At 39.1% G+C, this 25,472-nt stretch overlaps 2 protein-coding genes across 8 annotated transcripts in view; one reads left to right on the top strand and one right to left on the bottom strand.

Moving 5' to 3' along the window:
* Positions 1-471: 471 nt before the first annotated feature.
* On the top strand, positions 472-8,985 carry tmem54b (transmembrane protein 54b). 2 transcript variants are annotated; one of them, XM_042434483.1, is made up of 6 exons: positions 478-615; positions 1,913-2,109; positions 3,116-3,175; positions 5,553-5,744; positions 7,606-7,752; positions 7,908-8,985. In XM_042434483.1, the coding sequence occupies exons 1-6, from the start codon at positions 603-605 to the stop codon at positions 8,256-8,258; spliced, it is 960 nt and encodes a 319-aa protein (XP_042290417.1). In that variant the 5' UTR covers positions 478-602; the 3' UTR covers positions 8,259-8,985. The 2 variants fall into 2 exon arrangements, with proteins under 2 accessions (XP_042290418.1, XP_042290417.1); XM_042434484.1 differs by lacking the exons at positions 7,606-7,752; positions 7,908-8,985 and adding an exon at positions 5,926-7,599 and having other exon boundaries at positions 472-615.
* A 3,212-nt stretch (positions 8,986-12,197) lies between these two features.
* LOC121913669 (hippocalcin-like protein 1) overlaps positions 12,198-25,472 on the bottom strand; it is a 42,303-nt gene continuing 29,028 nt past the window's right edge. For 4 of the 6 annotated variants that reach the window (XM_042436403.1, XM_042436408.1, XM_042436407.1 and 1 more), the window contains 4 exons: positions 21,532-21,700; positions 17,855-18,136; positions 14,084-14,189; positions 12,198-12,858 (listed from right to left, as the gene is read on the bottom strand). In XM_042436403.1, the coding sequence (XP_042292337.1) occupies positions 12,761-12,858; positions 14,084-14,189; positions 17,855-18,136; positions 21,532-21,627 (582 nt within the window). In that variant the 5' untranslated portion in view covers positions 21,628-21,700 and the 3' untranslated portion in view covers positions 12,198-12,760. Of the gene's footprint in view, positions 12,859-14,083; positions 14,190-17,854; positions 18,137-19,131; positions 21,196-21,531; positions 21,701-22,075; positions 23,793-25,472 lie in introns of those variants that run through there. The other 2 variants (XM_042436406.1, XM_042436409.1) reach the window with 2 other exon arrangements.

Consider the following 25,472-nt stretch of genomic DNA (forward strand, 5'->3'; position numbering starts at 1 on the left):
AACTTTAGTGTAGTGTTTTTTTTTTTACCTATCACAAAATAAAGAGGGAGGTGCTAATAGGTGCACCTGCGCTCGTTTGCAATAGGTGTATCTGCGGACTCACTATCTACATGTCATGCCAACTTTGGCTTCAAAATAAAAGCATAAAATGCAACCCGTAAAGGACAATTGAAAGCTGGAGTGAAGGAACATTTTGAAAGATAAAAACGTGTTTAAAGTATTAATTTACCGCAAATTATGTCTTAAACATAACCTTCACATTAGTTAATTTCATTCACTTGCTTAAAAAAATTAAATTGGGCTATATAGTTTTGACTTTTTCGTGTCATTTTCTAACTTTCACACCAAAGCTGCATAAAATATTATTTGTTAGCATATCAAATTCAATCTTCAAAAATCATGCCATGCTCATCACGCTTCATACATACATTCTGAGGTCAAATTTTATTTTGAAATGATTTAGCAGAAGCGTCACTGTCTGCGTGCTTTGCTGAGTGACACTTTGATGTGTGGTGTTTAATTTGAAGAGGGGAAAAGGACACGCTGGTAACATCAACACACGAGACTCACCGTCAATTTTAAGGAATGGTGACCAGGCCGAGATGGCCGGTTCAGGTAAAACATCACCTGTGAAGATGATTTAAATATATGTAAGGTGCAGACAGTGTTTGTTAAAAAAGTTTCGGTGTTTGTTTGGGTGCGGTAGTGGCGTGACACACCAGTCTGGAGATGATGAACTCTGCAGTGTCTCGTGGAAAAAACCTTTGAAATTGTACTATCATACTAATATATTTTATAATTTGTCTAAACCACTTCTAAGAATCTTTTGTGTGTATGATTTCAGCACATTGAAACAATTTTAACAACAATGCTTGCATCAAATAGTGTTGATAATCCTGATATTAACACTAGAAATATAACACCCCTTATACCAAAATGTCATAAAAACTGTTTTGAGCCCACATCCTTTGACGTGTTTTAATGTCAGAGGTTGAACAGTCTTCATGTGAAATGCAAATAGACTCATATGCAGGTGGGTTGTCTCAAACAGTGCAGGGATGTATTTTGTGGAGAAATGGACTTATCTTGTCAAAATAGGAGTTATGATGGAAATATCCAATGTTACACACACACAAACAAATAAATATAGAGGTGTAGGACAACCAAAAATTGTCTTTTTTATTAAGTCTAACTCTAACGGAGCACTTAATATTTGATGTCTAAAGTGAGGCAGTTTTCATTATTCCATATGGAATATTAATCACCTGCAACATTATATGAAAGCATCACCAAATGTAGAATGGGCTGTTGGATGACATGCAAAACTTACAGATCAACTTCATGAACCAAATTTAACAAATTGTTCGGATTTATTACGCATCAGGATAGAAAATGCATCATGTTGTCTTCATTGCTTGGTTTCTATAATTCTAAAAAGTTAGGTCTAGATTTAGTTTAAAATTTGATATTTTCACTCCATGAACAAGCACAGTGTGTCCAACATTGCTTTTCATGTGCACTGTATAAGAACGTACTGGATTTATTTGCTATATTTTCATCTTCACTCCAGCTCTGACTTTTTTCAGTTACTGTAAATGTAATTTTCAGTCCACTCTAATACCCTTGTTAGGGACATGTCAGTCTGTACTGCCTGTACTGTAGTTATGTGCTCAGCAGCTAATCATTAATACAAGTGACATCCCTGCTGTGGTTTTGACCTGGCATTTGTCTCTGATCAATACAACAGGGATTATAGCACTGGGACATTGAACCTGGGCAACATGGATGATGTAACATTATCCAAAACCACTGCAACTCTCTCTGTTTTGTATCACGCGTCTTTGTATTTCACTGCCTGGAGCGTCTCTTCTTCTCTTATCCCCCGTCCTCCTTCCTTCCTTCCTCTCTTCAGGAGTGTGTTGTGCCAGCTTGGAGCAGCCTCAGGCCCTGATGAAGATGGGGTTGAGCATGGTCCTAATTGGTCATGTTAACTTCTTGCTGGGAGCGCTGGTTCACGGTGTGGTGCTCAGACACATCAACCTCCACCAGCAGGCCAGGGCCATGGAGTACGCCATCTCTAATGTGGTGGCTCTCACATCTGGCCTGGTGGTGAGTGCTTATACACAGGCTGCACTGTGGCATTTCTGCAATATCAAGGAGTGAATTCATCTCTGCGGGCATTATGGAGTATAAGGGAACTTGTTTTACACGTTTCCATTTTATTAAAAAAATGCCAACAAACCATATCAGGGCAGTATTTTCAGTTCAGGGCTCACTGCTGAGACTTTGTTATTAAGAGCCATGGGCTTTACCATTAGTGCCTCCCTACAACAGTTACAAATGTGCCTACTCCTTCAAGAAATGTACTAGAATTAATCATAATATACTGTAGAGACCTTCTTAATAAAAAGTTCTTTGGGCTTGTACCATAGAGGATCTTTTTTTTCGCTGCTATAAGGAACCATTTGGTAAAAGTAACCCGAGTGTTTGTTAAAATAGCTTCACATAACTCTTTTAAAATAATGTAGGAAAGTGTTAAATTCTGCAAATGATTTGGATTCTCAGTCAAACAAATCATTGGATCCTTTGATCAGTCATTAGGGTTACTTGTAAAACTACCTCTCTAAACAAAGACCCCTTGAAAAAGCCTCATTTTTTTATGCACATATTCTTGTAATAAATTTAATTTCTACTAAAAAAATGCAGTAAATAGTTGTTTAAAACAGTGGCTGCATTGGTCTTATATGGTTATATGTGATAATTCTAATTGATGAATTTGATGCTAATTGTCTTTTTTTTTTCCGGCCCAACAAAAACAACTTTCAAAACCCACATAGGCACTTAAATACACAGAAGTGCTGAGGTGGTGACAGAAATGACGGTTTGACTTTCCTCATGTTGCTAACTTCAGTAAACAGAGACTGGGATATACTTCCAAATACACTTACATATGTATCTGGAAGTATATCAAAGGAAATCATTTCCTTTTTAGCTCTATGGTAATTTTGGATATCATCCATCGTTGCTGTTCCCTGTCAAAAATGAGTAGTAGCAGAAGATGTTAATTTAAACAAAACGGACATTTTCTTAGATCTTTTCTCTCTTCTCACTGCAGGGGATTGTTGTTGGCATTCTGGCTATTGTCCTGTCCAAAAACAAGAAGAGCAGAAGCCTGGTTAGTATCACTTTTAGTTTCTAATTCAGTTTTTGTTTTATTTAAATGCTCTTGAAAAAAAGATAAACCCATTAAAAATGCAGACAGGAAACTATCTACTGTGCATTCTGGCAATGCTGCTGTCAATCATGACCCCTGATGTTAAGTGATGATTTCTTTCCAGCTTTCTTTTCATTGATCCCTCCTACCACATCAGTATTTTCATGGCGCACTATGTACCAATTTTGATCTCCGTCTCACTGCTCTGCACGTACACTTGCTTTCACTTTTGTATTCTCCTGTTTTCTCATACTTTATTCTCAGCTCTTGTCTCTGTCTAGTCAGGAGGACATAAAAAAAAACCCCTTTTGAGCTCCTACATGCTGCATGTTGCTTCAGGTGTTAAGATCCAGCCCTGCAGAGCTAGCAGACTTTCTGTTCTCCACCTCTGCCTCCAGTCGTGCACAACGGTTTCTCTCTGTTTATTCAATCAGCTGTCGGGCTGCTCAGACGGGACCGACGAGGCAGTGAGTTGAACAGAATGAGTAAACATGGGCAAACCTGCCGTGATAAACCACTCCCAGCTTCCATTGTTAGTCGATGTAACCGTGAACTGGGCAAGGCAGCGCTGACGAGCAGCAGCTCAACTCATCTTATCTTATTCAGTCATCCAGGCATCATAAAGCATGAGTAACATGTAATCTCAACACTCCCTCTTTTCATGTTAACACAGTCCTTTAGTCACATTTTCTGGCTACTGCAACTTCTAATCTCCTGATGAACTGCACTATTTTCTAATGTTCTTATCAAGTTTTGACTGAACAACTCATGTCGTCTTCACAAAGCGATATTAAGTCTCGAGACTTTCTGTACCTACTGTATGTCGCACCTTCTGTAAACTTATTTAAGGTTAGGCCCACTGTTTTAGTATTCAGAACATCATTTATTATCGTGTGTAACTGATAGATTTAGTTTCTAATGCTGCAGCTTCTTACTGGGATTAAAAGATAAGGCCTAGCATTGTTCTATATCTTTCTTATCATCAAGAAATCACTTAGAAACCAGCATAGTGTTTCTCAGTACGTACAACAACCCTACCCTGTCTGTGGCACTGTGTGACCCCAAGCCTGCTGGTTACTTCTGAAGACAAAAATCCTTTAAGACGGGTCACAAAACAGCTGGACACTGTAGTTTCTTACAAAGTTATGTGAAAAGGGGGTCAATTGTGGATTTGTTGTGGACTATTTTCAACAGCAAATGTGGTGCACGAGTGAATATATATATATATATATATATATATATATATATATGGCACCAAGACAGTTAATGTAGATTGACTCAAAATTAGACGAGTTGTGAACATTTCACCCAGTGCAACAGTGAGGCTCATTCACATGTCTTTGATAGTTTTTGTGGAGCTCTATGGTGCAGAGGAATAAGATAAATGGGTGCAATGGAAATACTTGTTAGTATGATCAATACATTGTTGATTTGGGTCTTTTCTTTGGATTTGTCGACAATTAGGAAACCATAGACTATCACCAGGTTTATCTTTTCAACACAGTATGGGTTAATTGTTTAGCCCTTCAAAAGCCATGAAAAATTCTTCAAAAAACTGCAAAGCTCACAGTAAATTCTGACATTTTTAAATATTCCAAAAAATTGTCCCCAAGCATTTTTTTTATTTTGCCTAAATTCTTGGATCCTGTTTGGGTGTAGTCGATAAAATATTCTAACTTTAACCTATAGAAATGTCTACTTCTATATACTGTGTATAATGTTTCGAAGTTCTGACTTTAGACGTTGGCTTTCACACAGACTGTGAACTATGAGTTTTTACAGTCAGGCCTTCCTATGTGTTGTAAGTCAATGTTAAAAAGGGAAGGTTTTCCCTTAAAAACTTTGAGTCTTAAGCCTAAAACCAATATAACCTTTTTCAAACTTTTGAAAGCACCCCTCAGAGCCACAGAAGACATTATACAACAATTTTCACAGGCTGAATAGTCCTCCTTGTGATGAGCAAACTAAAATTCATCTATAAAATCAGTGGAGTGCCCCTTTAAGGCTCCTTTAGACATGTTAAAGCCCAGTGAGAAGCTGCAGAAGAGGAGTGAGTTCCTCAAAAGTGAAGCTTTTGGGGAAGTTATGCGATTATATGATAAATGACAGGAAACAAAATAATGAAGTCTGGACTGATAAACAGTGAACTTAAGGCCAAATCAAAATCATGCTCCAAATAAATACTTCTTGCCTTAAATCTGCTGAATTTGCTCTCTTTTTATGAATGTTTATTCTTTGCTCTGCTCCACTGGGTGCATTAAAGCTTTATTTGATCTTATCAATCATCAAGTTTTTCTTTCCTAATTATATGACTTGTGTGCTTCTGTCCTTTCCCCAGACTTTGGCACTTTTCTCTGTCAGTTTGGTTTCAGCACTCATGGCAGCAGCTTCAGCCATCGGACTCCTTGTATCTGTGGTGAGGGCCATCATTCACGGTGGGCGGAGCCTCCTGACTCACTGCCGCTTCCCTGATGCCATTGGCTACTCCAGCATCACCAACGAGTGTCCTTTTGACCCCACACGCATCTATGTGAGTGTATTAGTGTGTACGACAAACGCTTACATCAAAGCATGAACTCTGACTTTTTCTGCAGCAGCTGGCTCTTTGAACAGCTGCCCATTGTCACTGCGGCACAAACAGAACAGAGCAGTGAGGCTGCGCATCATGGTTACTGTTTCCCTTTTGTGTGTGTGTGTGTGTATGTGTGTAGGGTGTTGGATGCTGGGTGTCTTTTCTGTCACTCAGTCAGTCACACTCTGGAGCCGCTGGGCTGGTGGCAGAAATGCTGACCTGACCCTGTCGGTCCACTTCAGGCTCCAGTCCTGTTCCAGTGTCTTACAGATGGCCTGTCAGGCCTGCTCAGCCTCACAGCTGCATCCACACATCAGTACGACCTGGGCACTTTAGCAAACCCAGTAGTCTACAATTTGTCAGTTAAGTGACCTTTCTCTTGATGTAACTGAATTGTTCAGTTGCACATATTGTCCACTACAGCTGGCAAAAGTACAGTGAACCCCAAGTTGCTTGTAGTGACCTCAGAGTTATAAAATACACATCAGTGCATAACATGCAGCTGATGTAGTTTGGGTTTCTAGGTTAAAGGTACCCTGTAGAGTTTTTGACCACTAGCAACGCTATGGAGCTAGTAGATCCCAGTTTGGTTTGTACCCACATGCATTTCACTGTAGCAAAAGTGTACAAAAATATCATGTTACAGTTTACTCCAGTTAAAGGTGCAGTGTGTAGGATTAAGTGGCATCTAGCGGTGAGGAATACTTAAGATCTGGGGACGTGGGGACATCGCTAAAAAAAAAAGGAGAAAGAAACACGACCAGTCAGACGAGCAAAAAGCTTTTAAACAAACCCCTAGGTTAGCTGCTATAAGCTAACAAACTATTATAGAAGAAAGAATGAAGGTGAATGGTTAAATTATTACCCACACTGGTGTTAACATCCATCAGTTTATAGATTTTGTGGTTCAACTTCAATTTACCGTAGTTGTACATGCACAGAATTTTCCTGTGCAATTAGGGGCTGACATTTCGGAGGCGCTCACATTTGATTTTTATCTCCAAATAAAAGTTGTTTAGATAATCTGGCTAAATTGTTGATTAAACTTGATTAAAACTCATCTTATCATCTAGCTGCTTGTTTCTTCCCCTGCTGGACTGTAATGAAGTGGTGTTGCTGTGTTTTCAGATCTCATTAGTTGATCTGATGAGTACAATCTTATCATAACCAATGAGATAAAAGTTATAATAAACCAAATTTATCCCATAGTCAGAAACTAAGTTTCAACTCTAAATCAGCAGAGAAGTAACCCCCTTCGTTGTTGTCTACTGAGACTGCAAACTGTGGTGTTCAGTCAGAGTTGTCTAATGGCTAGGGACCTCCAGTATGGCTGCCAGAGGGTGGATTACATCACCTGATGTGTTTTGAACTTCTGGTTCTGATAGACATCACTTAGAGGCAGTAATGATGGTTATGCAAGGTTTATTTTTTTGTGCTTTGTGCGTATTTTATCCTGAATTTCAAAGAAATCTCCAAACTTTAAACTTTTATTCTCTTTGTAGTCTGCAAGTCAGCATGCAAAAGGCAGCTCTTTTTCTTTGAATTCCCCCTACACTTTTACTTTGATACATTCTGCTCTGCATATTTTATTCACAATGCTGACTCTCCTGTGCGAACATAAACTCCCAGACTTGCTGCTGTTGTGTTGCAGTGCTCCGCAGCTGCCTGAGAGAAACTGAGTTCTGTACCACATCATTATCCATTATACACTGTATCCCCATTTATGTGAAGGTGCTCTTGCCTAAAATTGTGCTCCGTATGGTCCAGCTGGTGGTTGCCACTAACAGCTGACTGCTCTCCCTTCTCCATCCCTCCCCAGAGTACAACTCTGATCCTGTGGATGCCTCTGATCGTAACTTGTGTTATCCAGCTGGTGTTTTCCTCCCGATGCTTTTCTGTCTGCATTTCATTCCTTGGTCTGCCTTGCTGCCCTCACAGGAAGAGACCCAGAGACTATGGCAGAGCGGTGAGATTTGGACTAAGACACTATAAGCTCAGTTATTCATTGTGCTGTTTCCAAAATTGAGTCCTTTAGACGGTGCATAAGACCATTTTCAATTGAGTAGTATTTTAAAATCAAATTTACAAACCGTCATTAATCATTTCTCTGCATTTGTGTAGATCAATGTGGTAAGGCCAATGGAGGAAGCTGCTCTGTCTTGCTATACTGAACCTCCAAGAAGATACACTGAAACTCCGACACGCTATTCTGAAGCCTCAAGAAGCTCCAGTGAACCTTTGAGACGAAACACTGAACCTCCGAGACAGCAGCGCCAACCTCCTCCTCCACAGCGTCTTCCCAGTCAGCACGGAAGTTTTCCTCACTCGGAGAGGCAGCCTCTTCGCCAGCCACACAGAGAAAGGTCAGACCGAGAAAGGCCGGTATCGAGGGTTGGCAGCCAGCAAAGGGCACCAGAGCAACACCAACTGCTGGAGAGAGGTACGCTGGAAAGATCCAGCTTCTGGATTTAACTGCTGCATTTGAGATGCTGGAGCTGCTTGATGAATGAAAACAAGGTGCCGTGAAGGTATATGCTGTAGTTCTAGCTGTAATATTTTAGATTTGAACATCATACTCACAAACCTCTTTTCCTGTCAGTGTTTCAAAACTGTGGGCTCAGAGGCTGGAAATGTTTTTTAGCAATGGACTTGAGCTAAAACCTGATGTGAATTTTCTACAGTTCCGAGACTGTTTTCATAGTGTGCAGAATCCCAGTTACTGTACAGTATGTGTGTCTGTTCTTGTATTTTTATACTTATGAGGGCAAAATTATTCATGACAGGATAGAAAGATGAGGCAATCTCCAAAGTATGATGCCACTCTTGTAGGAGGAATTAGTTCAGAATTCAAGAAATAGTTCAACATTTTGGAAAATAGGCTTATTCACTCTTGGCTAGAAAGTGAAATGAACAAATTTCTCAAAGTGTCTAACTATTCCTTTAATTTTTGTGTTACACATAGTGGAGGCAGGTACAGTACAGGGAAGTAATCCGGTGTACAGAGAGTGCGTGGGTGTGCCTTCACCTTCTACCTGTTTTTGTTGAGAATGAAGTCCTTGGTATTTGTTGCCTGTTTGAGTAATTTGGAATCAGGTGTGTGTGCATTTTTTCTGCTGTTAGGTCAAGAGAAACCGGTTACATGTGAAACTAGTTCTTCAAGTTTTTGTATTTATTAAGAAAATAAAGTTTTTATTCATAATGTTGCAGCTAGTTTGTGTGTTTTGTGCTTTGTGTCTCTCTAACGGAAAACAATTCATTTTAAATAACTGGTAATGCCAGCAGCTAGTGGTCTGACAGGAATGACTGGTTATAGTCAGACAAACATGTAGACATCCTGACAGGCTGGTACAAACACATCCACCATTCACCTGTGTCAGGGGTGTGTTAATAAGGACCTATGGAGAACATTGACAGGCTGCAACAGTCACAGTAGTTCAGCTGTCATGACCATACATTAGCCTTGTGAAATACGCTTCTCTTTAATGCATTCCTCACATATCCTAAATAACCAGAAATGAAGAAACAGCCCACACATGCAGCTTTGAAACACATAGGTATATTTCGATTTCAGGCCCAACAGAACAAACATGACATCCTCATGTGAGGTTTTCATGCAACAGAAAATTGGGAGGAAGGAAAGGGGGGTTAAGGAGGAAGAAAGAAGGGGGTGTATTTATCCAACACAAGGTACCAGATCATCAGAGGCAGTGAGAATAGAAAAGGATTAAACTGTAGTTCGGGGTCTAGCAACTGTTGTTCCTTATCCTACCAGCAGATGGCAGTGACACTATAGGATCCCAAAGCAGAGGTGCGGCTGGTTAGGAAGCTCCTGTGCAAATGTTTTGTACAAGTTAAATCGGACCTGATGTCATCTGGCTACAGCTGGACCAGCACAGCTCTTATTAGGCTCTCACTGCTAGTTCACTCTGCCACCATTACACAAAGAAATTCAGTTTGTGAGGTAGTGAAACGTCTGATACACTGGGCCTGTATTGGGCTTTAAAAAAATCTGACATATCTGGTATGATTGAGTTTCTTCTCTGACCAGCTACAGCAAAGTTATTTTTATCTCACATGGCAGACAGAGCAATCATCCAAGTGTGATATAAGTGTTCCTCAACTCCCACAGTGTGTAAAGTGAAGCCTGCATGAACCTGCTTTATGGAGCTGCTAACCCACCTGAAGTAATTACATTAGTCTGGGTTTCAATGGAGTGTTTCAAAAGGCCTTTTTAACATCATAAATTTATGGAATAATTATATAATAAAGATCACGAATCCTCATTCCTTTTCACTGAGCAGGGGTAAGATAAGAGCACAGAATGTTGAATATCAGCTTTGATAAATGTGGTGGAAGAAGTACAGAAACTATTTACTTTGGTAAAAGTAGCAATACCATAATATGAATATACTCCATCACAAATAAAGGTGCTGCATTCAAAATTTTACTTAAAATACAGAAGTATTGGCAGCAAAATGTACTTAAAGAATCAAAAGTAGTAGTGCTCATTATTGCAGAATGGCCCAGCTGATGTATTATGGTAATACTGGATGAGTATTAATGCATTAACATATAAGCAGCACTTATATGCAGCAAGTTTTAGTGGAGCTACATTTGAACTGCTTTATGTACTTAGGGGTAGTTTTATCTATAAAAAATTATCATATACTATAAATCGAAGATATGTTTTGCATGTAAAATCTTAACCTGAAAAGTAACTTGTAACTACAGCTGTTAAATAAACGTAGTGGAGTAAATAGTACAACATTTCAAAGTATGAAGTAGCTTAAAATGAAAATACTTTGGTACAAGTACCCTGAAATTGTTACATTCCACCCCTGCTAGATACCAAAAACACAACACCAAAGAAATGCGAGCATAACAATAATAATTTAATGAGAACACAGAGATCCTTAAATGCTTTAAACTTATTAAACTGAAAACTGTGTTTTTGTCCCATACTGTGTCTCCAGTGAGAACACTGAAGAAACGGTTGCTCTCTTGGATGAAGATGCATCTGAGTGTCTGCTTGTTTTTTCCAGTTTGCCCGATGCTTAGCTACTTCACAAACTGAATTTGCTGTGTATTTAACCTGCAGGATGGCAGTAGTGATCTGGCAATGAGGGCCTCGAATGGTTGCATGAGAGTGGTGCTACAACAAGTTGCTATGTTTACATGTGCACAGTATTGCAGATAGAGGCTTGTATTCTGGAGCGTGTTTTATTTAGTGTTTAAAACTCCAATAGCACACAGACTATAAATAGTTTAAAATCTTATATTTCATTTTATTTCAGAGGCTAATTTGATGCTTCGTCTCAAAACGATTCACTTTCTCGGTGTTACAATAATAAATCGCATCAATTAGAATAAATATATGAATTAAGATTTACACCACTGTACATGTAAACACAGCCACTGATTTCTGTCAGGTTACTACATACTGTATGTCCGGAAACCCTAAGAATTCAAATCAGACCAAGTATCTAAACTCGTTCCTTTTCTCATGAGACATATCCCTTCATCTAACTGCTCAGTAAGCAGACTAATCCAGGAGGTTATAAAAGCATTCAGCTAGAGTGATGAACAAGCCCTTAGTGAGTTCTCTGTCTGTCAGAGGAAAAGAGAGAAGGGAGGGTTTGTCCCAAAGCAAGACAAATGTTCAATCATGTCGACGTGTTTCTGGTACAGTGCTGAGGAGGCTGCAGAGCTACAAAAAGATACCGATGTGCGTTACTGTTTTTGTGGATTTTGTCGTTTTTGTTTTTTTTACGCTGTCTGGTCGGTAGGATCATGCAGTATAGTGACAGGTTACGACTATCTTAAGTTTACTGCTCGTTGATAAAATACTTACAAATTAAGAAACAACACAACATGATAATACTGTAAAAGTCAGCCTCGAGCATACAGTGCATATTCACATGCACACACACATACACACACGCATTCAGATCAAATGCACAGCCATACTTTATAAACACATGGCGGCTCAAACGATATGTGCTACTGGTGTCATTGATCAAATGCATTATGGGATTTCCTTATACTTATCAACAATACAATTTGATATTCTCCTACGTTAACAAATCCCAAAGAGATCAACTTTAACTCACATTTTCTCTCTCTCTCTCTCTCTCTTTCTGTCACTGTAAACTAGATTATGGTCATCTTAAACATATCAAAGTGAAAGCACGATAATAAGAATAAAAATGAATAAATAAAACAACATGAAGGAGGAAAACAATATTATGTACAAATGAAACCATTTAAAATGTAAAAATCAACAAAATGCCAGTAGATATCAATAAAAATCCAATGGGATCTTAGGCCTTCTTTTTCTCAGCGAAAGATCATATAGCAGTAAAATCCCAATAATCCCCCAAAACCCGACCCCCACCCACGTCCACCCCAACCCACTTATTCAGATCAGACCAGGAGGCTACGCTACATAATACTGCCTTTCAATGCCAGAGAGTGTGCACCATACATGAAGACAAATGTACTTCATCTTATGATATACATAGACATACAGTATATACATGATATACATGTGTGGTGGAGGAGAAACTGAGCGAGACGCTTCTCAAGATCATCACATCCTGCAAAAAAAAAAACAAAACAAAAAAAACAACAAACATTCACACTTTGTCACCAGCTCCTTGGAAATCCGATGTTCCAGAGAGAGAGAGATATTCAGGAACATTAGCGGACCCCTCTGTCGACTGATCATTAAATGTATGCGTGTCCCTTCGTTTTTCCAAAATATAAAAATGAAAGTAAAATGAAAGTGATGACTCTTCTTAATCCTCCTTAAAATACCTCCATCCTCGCACAAACACACACACAGACACAAAAAAATGAAGATGATATGAGAGACGAGAACCATCATGCATTGATTTGAGTGACTGTTTCGATAGCAACGGAGAGGGTGAGGAAGAAGCAGTCGCGGCGGGGGGGCGGGGTGGGGGGCGGTGGGTTCAGAACTGGGAGGCCGAGCTGGGGTCGCACTGGAGTAGCCGAACAATGGAGGGGTCGCTTTTGGCACCTTTGATAAACTCCTCCAGGGATAATTTGCCTGCAAGGTAGATGGAGAGAGAAAACAAGAAAAGAAGCTATTAGTTCGAAGGACGGTGCATGAAATGTTCTTCCCTTGTTACAGAAATGGGATTTTTTTTTCAGTGATGAGTAGCATAGAGGATTATAATTTGAAATTTTGTAATTACATTACAGTATAACACACGCTAGCTGTTGATGGTCAGTAAATACCTACAAAATGAAGATGCAGCTTGTTGAACCAAAACATCTTAGTAAAGTGATGCAATTACCTTTATTTATGTAACAAATAACATATATATATATTTAAAGTAACATTCCTAGCTCAGTTATTGAAATGGCTAGTTGATATGAAAGAAAGCAGGCTAACCAGAAAGATATTTATTCAGGATAAACAACCCACATATTCTATATATATAAATACATATTTTATATATATATAAAAAGAGTGAAAAGGTTAACATTTATTTATTAAGATCCCTTCCAGATGTGTGTTTTAAGACATATAGAAATACTCTGCTTTGAATAGTAATTAGTGTCTGATATGGTTGTTCCACAAAAAAGTTCAATTACCTCATTACAAAATTCTCCCTCATTGAAAAATCCAGAATCTATCAATATCAATATACTGGACACAAGATGTCTACTACTTCACTATTAAGTCAATTCTCAGTGTTTGTGCACTGGAGGCTTCACTGGAGTTTCCACATCACACTTGTGCACACAAGTTGCATACTGGTCCATGACTGGCTCAAAACTAGTTGTGATGTCACAAATCCTGTTCGTAGGTACATGCCTTAAACTCAGATTTAAGGTGAGCACAGAGAAACTTTCCTCCTTCAGCAGATGAAGTTGAAAACAGTCTTCTAGTGTCAAACTCTGCACAGTGAAGCTCAAACATCACAGTGAAGTAACAATAAGATAAACATATTTTTGGACTTAAGGGGGACTTATGTTGTAAATGATGTTTTCTTTTCTTTTGATTGTGTATATGTGCGACTGGATCATGTGTTTTGATGTTATATAACGGTGTCTTTTCTCTACAGTAAGTGTGATGTGTCAAATGTTTGACCTGACACGGGAATAAAAACTAACATATTCTTTCAAGAAATCTCGTTTCCAACACAAAATGAGCACATTTCAAAGATCATCTTCTATAAACTGTCATATTCATCATCCATTCTTCATCCTCCCCTCCCCTCTCCACAGCGTATTCATCATGCCATTTTACCATTTCCTCCCCTCACCATCATTATTGAGGTCCATTTGTCTGAAGATCTTATCTGTCCTCTTCTCCGGCGTGGATTCATCCTCTGGCATCTTCATCACAGATGACACCATCTTGTAGATGGCCTGAGAGACAGAGCGTGAGAGAGGGAGAGAAAGAAGGAGAGAGACAGGGTTGGTGTTTGGGTGGGGGTGGGGGTAGGAAGGGGGGGAGAAAGACAAGTGAATTCACGCCAGCACTGGGACCCATTAAGAAGACTCAGCAGGAGAGAACTAAACCACAACTGAACTGAAAAATAAAGTCACTGTAGCTTTCAAGATGCTGATAAACACGCTTTCTAAAGTCCACTTGATTCACTCACATTTGTTACTCCCCGATGCCAAGAGCTGCTCCTTGGGCAGCTTTCCCACAAATACCCACGCAGGATCTGTACGGCTGTAGCAGGCCAAACCACCATACTGTACCACAGAGACAGCTTGCATGTGCCAGCAGGGCAGGGGGGCTTACAAGTATAGCTTACTGTATTGATCTGATACATCTTTATCTGTTGACTGATACGACTGCCTCCTGTCCCCTGATAGCATTAAACTAATTTCTGAGCACGGAAAAGCTTGGAGTATCAGCCAGCCTCAGGTACAGATCTACAATTAGCTGAGGTGCCCAATAAATCCTCTCCATAGGGAATATAGGGTGTAAAACAGACTGTACATCAGTGTCACAGCAGCAACCTCAGAAGGGAAGGTAGCTCGTACGAAATAAGCCCGCTGTGTTTTTCGGTACATCGGAGCAGCTTTAAAATTTTATTTCTTGGACTATAAAAGCGAGAGTTAATATTTTCCTCCATAAAAGGGTGATAACTGAATGAACAGTTCTGACTTTCACATTTCCTGGACTTTTTTCCATTTCCGTTTGCATGCGGATTGAACAAACTGAGATACAACATGCTCACTTGAAATCTTGAGTGAACCAGGATAGCTGTTTCCCCATGCAGCCAGTCTTTATGCTAAGCTAGGCTAACCACTTTCTGATTTCAGGTTTGTGTCATGGATGTATTAAGAAAACTGGATACAGCGTCAGAGGCGAGCCCCCGAAGGTTGCTCAGTGGCGCACGAAGACAAAATGCCACTTCCCGCTGTAAAGAAATTACCCGCATGAAAACATACTCTGCTCCTTTTCCCATGATTGTGTGCGGGAAAAATGGGCACCCACAGTTTTGCCACTATGTCAAATTGGCTTCAAACCCCGGTGCTCTTCTGAGGGGCTTGGACTGCATACATGACATACAGACGTGAGATTGAATCTTCTTCCTTGTCAAAACCTGGTGCCTATATTACCCACAATGCAACACGACCACCAACAGTTCCATAAGAGATTCAGGTGTGTTGTGCTAGTAGCGGCTAATGTAGCCTTGAGCAGCAAACCTCAAACAGACATGAGGAGCTATAGATATCTGGTATCCTCACTTCTTTCTAACTCCACAGCCCCCAGATTTTTTGTTTTTTTCATTTTCAAATTTGTAGTCCTCAGCCCCAACCGATGCTGACTCAAGCCTCATCACTTGAAGCAATTTATTAGACTTGCTGCAGCTCCCTCTGGAACCACAAAAGGCTTTATACTACTGTTTTACATTTGCAGTAGTACTCCCCAAGACCTGTAAACAGACTTTGATATGTAAAATCCTGTGAATGTGTAAAAAGATATTTTTTTTTATCAAAGAACACATTTAATTTGAATATCTAACAGTGGGGTATCTTATTGCTCCAATGATTTTGTTATTCATATATATATTTATTAAACATGGCTGGAGTAATACTGCAGCCCTGTCTTACACCTCTGTTTTGGGCCAAATCTCTCAATATTGCCAGTATTTACAGAACATGACAACATATGATTTTACAGATTATTTTAATTATGTCATACATTTCTCTCTCCCTCAACCTTTTTCAATTTTTAAAGAACAGACACATACCAGATTAAGTAAAAAAAACATATCAAGAATCTACAAAGCAGATAGAAGTTATATATCTACTGATCAGGGTGTGAAGGGTGAAGATGGTCTGTTGTTCGATAATTTGGTTTAAAACAAATCTGACTTCCTCTATCATGACAATCTCTCTCTCTCTCTGTCTCTCTCTCAGTATACAATGACACAATGGGCCCCTCCTCTCATCCAGTGGTGCGTAACCTCAATGAGCTTGAGGATAATCCCAGTATTCTGCACACTCAGGGATAAACTCTGGTTAAATTTAACTCGCTAATCCATGACAACCCAGAGGCGCACACACCACACACACACACACACACACACACACACAAACACGCAGAATATACTGCGCTATCCCCAGCCCAATATCTCAGCATATGAGCATCTATATTTTCTTCTCTTCAATAGTGAAAGGATTACAAGCAGCACTAATGTAGTGCTGTACTTAACAGTGTCCATACAAACTGTTGCCTGTGCCAATATTAAGTATGTCTATTAAAGTCTTTACATATTAGCTCAAGCCTCCCTGTATGCAGTTAAACAAATATATTAAGTTACATATTTGAAGAGAGCAATTATCATATCATATCTCTCTGTCTATGCAAAAGTCTATATGATTGACTGGTGCAAGTGAAATGTACAGCAGTGGGATTCTGGGAAATTTGAAGGTGTAATGACAAAGAGATTTATGACATTATTTTGGGGTCTTCTGTCATCACACATATGATTCATGTTCAGTCCCCATGTGACTAATATTTTGGGTTGCTAAAAAACAGAAGGTCTGCATTACAGACTGGGGGCATAGAGTTTGAAAGGCATGAGTAATTACTGTAGAAAGAGAGGCTGACAAACAGATGCTATTAGTTGCATTATGGGAAGTGTAGAATCCAGCATTTTTGGAGCTTGATCGATACTAAACACTAAAAGTCAGTTAACAACTCTTTTATTGGCCACACTAGTGCTGTGGTTCTAGGGAGTGCATTATCATTTGACTGTTCCTAGCACCACCATGACGTTAACAATTTTGGATTTTGGTAAAATGTTTCAACATCTACTGGATGGATTGGCACAAAATTTTGTACTGACACTCAATGGTTCCTATGAAATAAATCCTGTGGTGATCCCCTGACTTTTCCTGTAGTGCCACCATGAGGTTGACATTTGTCACTAACAGATGGGTGTAGTAACATCGGTGATCCCTTAACTTTTCATCTGGCGCCATCATCAGGTCAGAGTGCAATACTTTGGTCTATGACTAAATACCTGTAAAAGTAATGACATTCTCTCACATTATGTTTGGTGCTAATTAACAAGTGATAGCATGCTAACACGCTAAACTAAGATGGTGACCATGGTAAACATTATAACTACTCAATATCAGCACGTTAGGATTGGCACTGTGTGGAAGTTAGCATGCTAATGTTAGCATTTAGGTCAAAGCACCACCGGGCCAAAATACAACCTCACAAAGGTGCTAGCATAGCTGTATACTGTGGTCTTGTTTAAAATCTGTTCCCCACTTTTATGATGGTAGATTACTAAATTGCTGGAGTACATCAATAAAATGTTTCCTAAATGTTTCCATTCAGTAAATGTTTCCACTGCTGTTCCAATGTGAAACAGCTGGTATGGAGTAATTTACAGCACTATATAACAGTACTAAATAACACCTGAGGCCTGAGGATGGCCAGCTACTACAAACAAACAACAAAAAGAAGATTATTTTCAAAATTAAAAACATCATAATTTATATTCCTGCATCCATTGCCCCCAACCAAACTTCACTACCCAGTGTCCTTTGCTCACCTGTACAATCTCCAGCATCTCCTCACGGCTGATGTACCCGTTTCCGTCCAGGTCATACATGCTGAAGGCCCATTTCAGCTTCTGCTCCAGCTTGCCCCGTGATGTCACACTCAAGGCGATGATGAACTCCCGGAAGTCTATCGTCCCGTCACCGTTGGTGTCAAACGTTCGGAAGACGTGCTCAGCGAACTTGGAGGCGTCACCATAGGGGAAGAAATTGGCGTAGATCTTCTTGAACTCCTCCACATTCAGGGTTCCACTGGGGCAATCCTTCAAGAAACCCTGGAGAAGAGAAAAAAGACATCATGAGATAAGATGAGACAAGGGTGGAGTCCTTTTCACTCTCTCTTTCAGTCTCCAGGACAATATGATACATGTCTATGATACATATCGATACATATCATGTTAAGTTACACCCTGTGATACATCCTGTCATAATTGACCCAAATCAAACCTTTTTAAAATCACTTCAGAACAACCAGGAATTGGATCTCTATAACAAAACTTATACCAGTAAATGTTTCATTCATGCAACACTTTATTCTGGACAGAATGAAGAAGTACTTTCTGCCTGGACCAGCCACGGACCAGCCCTATAACCCTGAATGTCTGTCACTGATTGACTGACTGACTGACTCACTGAGTGAAGAAGTTACAACATTGGTCGGCCGGCCCAGTGTTTCCCATTAGACAGTTTCAATTACATCCTCATGGGGCATTTACAGCAAAGACCCTGAGTGAGTGAGTGCAGCCCTGAAATAAGTTTTAAAAAAACACATTACCGACCGAAGCGTCTCACACGGAGGCTCCAACACTGACAGGAACCCCACCCACAATGAGACGCAACGGATCCATGTTACCAGCCTGCACGACGGCTAGCAGCTAGTGAGCATGGCTAGCATTGTTAGCATAGCTGTGCCATGCTGTGTGTAGCCTATAGACTGTATAAAAATAAGGTGTAGCCGTGGTGTTTCTGGTTTAACAGCACCGTGTTGGGCAGATGACAGGTGTGTTTACGGTGTTTGTGTGCACTGAAAGATGTCACGGCGCAGAACAGATATAAAGTCACACAGCTGACAGACTGTTAGCCTAGCATGCTAATCCTACGATGCTTAACCATGTCAGGTAATATGATACTTCAGCACACTTTAACAACAAATATTACTACGACCACTACAGAAAATTGCAGATGAATGCATTTAATATCCAGGAATTGACATTATAGAAAATATCACTGATTGCTCTATAACAAATTGACCACAATTATGCACATTTACCATACACAGTCCAGCCATATAGTCTTGTGGAAGAGAAATTTAGTCTTGGATGGTTGAAGGCAGTTCTATCTACTTTTCAGGGAGTCACAATTGATAAAGCCGCATTGTGCTTGAGAAGAAAAGGTAGGTAAAAGTCATGTCAGTCTTGGTCTTTGTTCAGCAGAAATAAAGCTCTTTTTTTACAAAGGCCTTAAGATAGGGGCAGCGAGGTGGCAAAGTCATTGTTCTGAGTTGAAGGCTGGAATTACTTTTTGATCATCTTATCAAATATTCTCATAAGTGAAGGTGGAAAGTGAACATGGCCCTGCCCCTAATAAAATTTCATTGCCAGTGTCTGACATTGTCTGTGAGAGTGCGTCACTTTTAGAAGAGGCTTGCTGACTCAAAGAAACAGATTTATTGCTGAAAAATACCCCCAAAAAAGTGCTGGATAAATTCAAAGAGACTGCATTCTGTGGAATATAATAACAGTTTATATGACATCTCCAGCATCCAGGAGCTGTTAATCTGCTGAGAGTGAACACCATCATGACCAATGTCAGTGTGAGGGAACCCAGGGTCAGTGAGGCTTAAGTCACAGGTCAGGGAGGTGGCAGTTTAACATGAATAGCTCTTATTCAGGACAGCTCACACAGCTGTTCCATAGGTCTAATCCACACATAAAGCCATATAGCCATTACACAAACACACATTCATGCACACAAGATGAGATAATTCCTGCGGTCAGGTCACTGCGGCACTTCATCATGCCCAGATCTAATCTGGTCTCCCCAGTGGATTAACAGACTGATGGCGGATGGTGCTCGGCCTCAGATGGAGACAAATAGTCAGATTGCGGGCTGCTGTCAGTGTTACTCATTACTGTTGAAACATGACTGTACAGAAGAAGGAAGTATTCTGAAGGATTCATTTTTGTATAGGACCGCTGAACTAAGCTTATTGCTCAAATATGTAACTTCATCTGTTCTAATCGATCTATTGTACTTGGTGTTCATCTGTGTTGACAAGTGCTAACAAGTGTTATTTGTCCTTGTTTGGCAGTGACTGAAGTGTTAAAATACCTCTAATGGATGTACAAGTTAAACAACACTATTATACTGTACTGGTGACTTTTAAACTCAGAGTTAACACACACACTTTGACATTATCCTCTAAACAACAGTTTCCTGTCCTATGAGTGATCAGTGGAATGCAATAGAGCAGATTTTCATCTTAATACAATCAAAGGATTGAGATTTTTTTCCCCTGACATCTCTTAAATAAACCTGAGCAGTGAAGGAAGATAATGACAATTTATTCAGACATTCTGGTTTGGGAGGACTGATGTAATTAAAGTTTTGAAAAAACTCAAATTCGATATGATACTTTCAGAAGGTGAAGATAAAAGAAAAAAATTTAATTGCTGCATTTAATTTCAATTCATGCAGTGCTGTAATAGGTATTCAGATCCCCCCCCTTTTTTTTACTTAACTAAAAGTAGCAATCCAACAATATAAAAGCCCGTGTTCAGAATTGTACTTAAACCTTTTTTTTGGTCACTTGGGGGTAGCAGAAACAAGCTGTGAACACAACATTAGCAAGCATTAATGTTAGCTAATATTTGCTTATTTACACATCCACAGAGCATTCCCATTACCATTCATTTGGAGTCATGCTTTTTGGCCACCTGATAAATCTAAGTCCAATATTCACTCTGTTTTAACTCTGTTTGGTCTCCACCAACTCCTGAGGGAAATATCTGACACTAGCTTCTAAATGCTCCACTATGTTCACCAGCTAAGTTTGCTAACTGCTATCTGCAGACACAATACAACCACTACTGCGTTTCATTCACTCAAGTGCAATTCTAAGTATTTCATTTTTTATTACAACTTCTTTGTCTCCAACCTTTATAGTTACTATGCTATCATGCTTCATTGGTAAATGATAGATGTTCATAATGTATACAGTATTCTATTTTAGTTACATAACTATAATATGCATCTGTTCTTGTACTTCTGATGCTGTGACGCTTGAATTTCCCTGTGTTGTATTAATAAAGTTTATCTTATTAAAATGTAAGCAGCATTTTTATGTTGTAGCTGTTCGATTTGAACTACTTTATAGACTTCTTGTTATTCATAACAGTTCATGTATACATACATGGGATGATTGCATATTTTGTATGTATAATCTTAATATGCAAAGTGACTGTTAACTATAGCTGTCAAATAAATGTAGTGAAGTAAATAGTACAATATTTCCATCTGAAATATTGGGATATGAGGTAGCATAAAAGGGGAAAGACTCAAGTAAAGTACACTACTTAATTCCTTTCCATTTCTGAATTTGTAATACAAGTGGTTTGTACAACAAATTCAAACAAAGTCTGGAAACTCTGTTTGCAGTGTGTCTGTCTACCTTGTACCACTCCTGCAGCTCGTGGTCAGAAAACTCTGTATTCTCCCGGAGGTCCTGCAGCATCTCTGGCCGCAGCTTGCTGTTTTGTTTCCCCATGGCAACGGGACAGGGCTCTGGGTTTCCTTGACAACAGCAGTGACTATAGCACTAGCCAGGCCGCTTTTCACACCTGTCAATCAGAGATAAAGAAACAGAAGGTCAGCAACAATTCAACTGAGAACAGGTTTCATACACCTTTTCTAATAATCCAATTCAAGCACTTTTCAAGCATTTTCAAGGTGCATTTTCAAGATTTTCCAACACCTTACGGCTGTGGTAAAATGATTATTTCACTTCCTTATCACATTAAATCAGATGTTATTGTGCTATAAACAACCAAAATTATATTTAGTGAGAACATGCTACAGAAGAGAGACGAATTAATAAGGAAAACACAGTTTTAAGTTTCAAAACGTGACACCGGCCCAGTGATTTATTATGAAATTGCAATTACAATTTCAAGCAGTGTCAAGCTCTTTATTCAAAATCCAAGCACTTTTCATACCTTGAAAATATCACATTAAAATTCAAGCGTTTTCAAGGATTTCCAGCATCTGTACGAACCCTGAGAGAAGAGAATGAACTCTGGTGACAAACGAGAATCAAAAAGGTTTTGGTAAGCAAACACTGGCACGTCCCTAGAGTCACACCACAATAGAAAAGAACAATTGGAGGGTAGAAATCATAAAGCAACACTAGGCACAACTGACTGTCAGCCACAGTTGGAAGTAGAAGAAAAAGCACTTAAAAACCGAGTTGGTTAAATAGATGGTACCATTACCAGACAGCTGCAATAGACAGAAATTGAGTTCGTGCAAATCTAATCACAAAGCAAACAATAGATAAGTAACATAAAGCAGTTTCCTGCAAGACGTTGACAAATTGACCACATGACTTTGACCAGTCACACAATGACTTTCTGCATTTTCAAATAAAATCAAAGTGAGCCTTGTATTACATACTGTCACAGTATTGTGTCCCAATCCCCTTGACACGGGATGTTATGCAACACAGCAAGTCTTTAAACTGCTGCATCACATTCGCAAAACATTAAATAATCCTGAACGCACCCCTGTGACGTCTAGCCCACTGATCACATTTATGGGTTTATCTGGCCAGCTGTGTGTTTGTGTGTCAAATCAGCTGTGTGGTGTGTGTGTCTGTGTACGTGTGTGTCTGTGTGTGTTCAGATCTCCTAATCTTCATCTCAACTCCACATGCCTACAGTAACAAAACACGATTTCAGTGATGCAACCATGTAGTGCAACCATCATTATGAAACAGAATCCCTTAAGTTATTACTTTAAAATCCTATTCATTTACCCATTACTAATGATGTAATTAGGGTATTTGTGATGGGGTTTAAGGGTATAATTAATGAATGAATTAATGGATTATAATATACTCAGGTATTTTATTGATTCTAGACTTGGTTTACCTTTTTAAATGGACAAAAATCATAAAAGTGTTCCTTTATTTGCATTTATTTGTACTTGAAAAAGTTTCTAATTTTTCAATCAAGGTGAAAATCAGAAATGGTTTTTCTTGAGTTTTGGGGCCAATTTTTAAAATGTTTTTTTTTTTTTTATCCCCCTTAAAACCCTTAAATAGTGCATATAATCCATTAAAAAATCTTACTATGTACTCATCCGCTTATGATTTCCATGTTTGGTGACCCATGAAGTTGCACCTGAATTGAGAAATTAAGGTCTTTTAAAAGGTGCAAATTAAGTAGTACCTGTAATGTTATTTTGTACATTTTAAAGGGTTTTTCTCCTTTAAAAAATGGTGAAGTTTTACTTTTATGATAAAACCAGTGAAATGTTCATCTGTTACATGCCAAATTGTAGTGTAACAAGCAATAAGAGCGCAACCACAAGTAAAGTTTTGATTCAAAAAGTCCACAAACTGACTCATTAATGTTAGTTACACAATAAAATCTAGTTTAAGTTTGCTAACGTTAGCTAACATTAGCCACCATAAGCTACTGGTCATACCAGACCAAGTAAGGTTGTAACAGCAAAACCCAAGTGTACTGAATGGAGTAAGAGTGTTTTATTGCCTTATGACTCAACTTTTACTTTGCAAGAGAAAGAATGTTTGTGTCATTTGTTTTTTTCCAAAATGATATACTCACTTTAATCTGTGCATATAATCCTTTAAAAAAATTTTAATATGTAATAGTCTGTTAATTTACCCATTAATTAACCCTGAATTTGAGGCGAAAATATTTGAATACTGTTTCGAATACAGTCCCCTTAAAATATCATAATTTACATTTGAAAACACTTCAGGCCTTTGTGTAAATTATTTAGGTCTTTGGTGTGTTTTCAGGGTAAATTCAGGATAAATTCTTGGTATTCATAGTGCATGTAGAGAAAACTTGTGCCCTCATTTATTAATTAATGTTACTACTGATATGACACTGTTAATATTCTGTGCAAAAAAAAAGCAACAAACTTGTGCTTGTTAGTTTTCTACCATATACTAGACAATTAATTAGCTTGTGTTCATCCACCATCAAAGTGGTTGCTTGAGTGTAAGTGTGTGTGAATGGTGATATAAATTACAGTATCACCAGGGCTTGAACACATCTGATGTGTCTTGGCCGACCTTTCCGAACTCCAACCTCTCCTCAGTCATGCTGGGTAATTACACCAACAACTTTATGCATGTGTGTGAGAAAGTGAGAAGAAGCACTGTTTGTGTTGTATGAACTTGAGAAAGTCATACTGTATGTGTGATACACATAAGATGGACGGTGTTGGTGTTGCAGGTCTTTATCTCTGCCTGGCAAAACAAAACCCACATACCTGATTGTCTCTTAACTCAGCTAATACAATTAGACTAATATTAAGTCCCTTATCCTGAAGGCATTAGAGTAAATGCTTGTACACTGACAGCAATGTTTGCAGCCAATTCCCGAGCTACTGAAGGGAGAACTATAGCCATCAATTATGATTTCCTTCTCTCTGCTTGGTGAGTAGTGAATACTGCACACTCTGAGGATTAGGAAACCTGGCATAAAAAAAGCTTAGACCTAGACTGTGTCTAGGTATGATTTGCTGAACTGCATTGTTGTTAAAATGCTCAATTGTTCACATCTTTCCAAAAAACACATCAAAAGAAGAACATCTTTCTTTATATTTCTGTCCTATTAAACTGACAGCACACATCTCATTTCATTTGTTGAGTAATTTCATGATCCACATTTGACAGATACAGTGTGTCCTTTTTGTGATTTTTTTCCTTTCTTCTCTAGTGTCTACATGTGAAATGGTGACATATTATCCTAACATTTACAGTTAATGTCACTAATAAGTGGTTTAAGTGAACACATTTTCTCCTTTTTTGCTCTACTGCGCAGCACAGGTCAGTAAGTCCTTAGCCCAATACACAGTCTAAGGACAAAGGCAGCCACAAATGACTTTCTCCTCAAGGAGTAACTGAGTTGTGTCTGCAGCACTGAAAGCTGCGCATATGTGAAATCAGTGGGTCTCACCATAAACCTGTAAATTGTGCGTTTTTGTTGAGCGGGCATAAAAAGGACTGAGAGCACCGAGTGTTTGGAAAACGCACACCTGTCATACACGCATTGACGCACACACTTTTTATTACCTGCAGAAATTAATAATAGCCGCCTACGTGGTCCAATTGTCATCTAGAGAACACAAGCCACAAAACAAACAGTCTGCGCCTTTGTGTGTATGTGTGTGTGGGTGTGTTGGCAGCGTGTTGGGGTAGGGGGGGTTGTATCAAGAGAAAAGCATGGAAGAGAAGAATGCAATTTAATTGGAGAGACAAAGATTCTCTACACCCTCATTACAGCAAGTAATGCTTCCTGATGACACCCAGAGCAAACATTCAGCCTAATTGGCTTGTAGAAAAAGTGAATGAAGTAA

Source organism: Thunnus maccoyii, chromosome 15 (genome assembly GCF_910596095.1).
Source record: "Thunnus maccoyii chromosome 15, fThuMac1.1, whole genome shotgun sequence".
In the NCBI taxonomy this organism is placed as follows: Eukaryota; Metazoa; Chordata; class Actinopteri; order Scombriformes; family Scombridae; genus Thunnus; species Thunnus maccoyii.

What these genes read in the sequence shown, in the direction of transcription:
- tmem54b (XM_042434483.1), top strand. An exon ending in TTGACCCCACACGCATCTAT is followed by an intron (nt 5,745 to 7,605) that starts GTGAGTGTATTA and finishes ATCCCTCCCCAG; the next exon opens with AGTACAACTCTGATCCTGTG. An exon ending in CCAGAGACTATGGCAGAGCG is followed by an intron (nt 7,753 to 7,907) that starts GTGAGATTTGGA and finishes GCATTTGTGTAG; the next exon opens with ATCAATGTGGTAAGGCCAAT.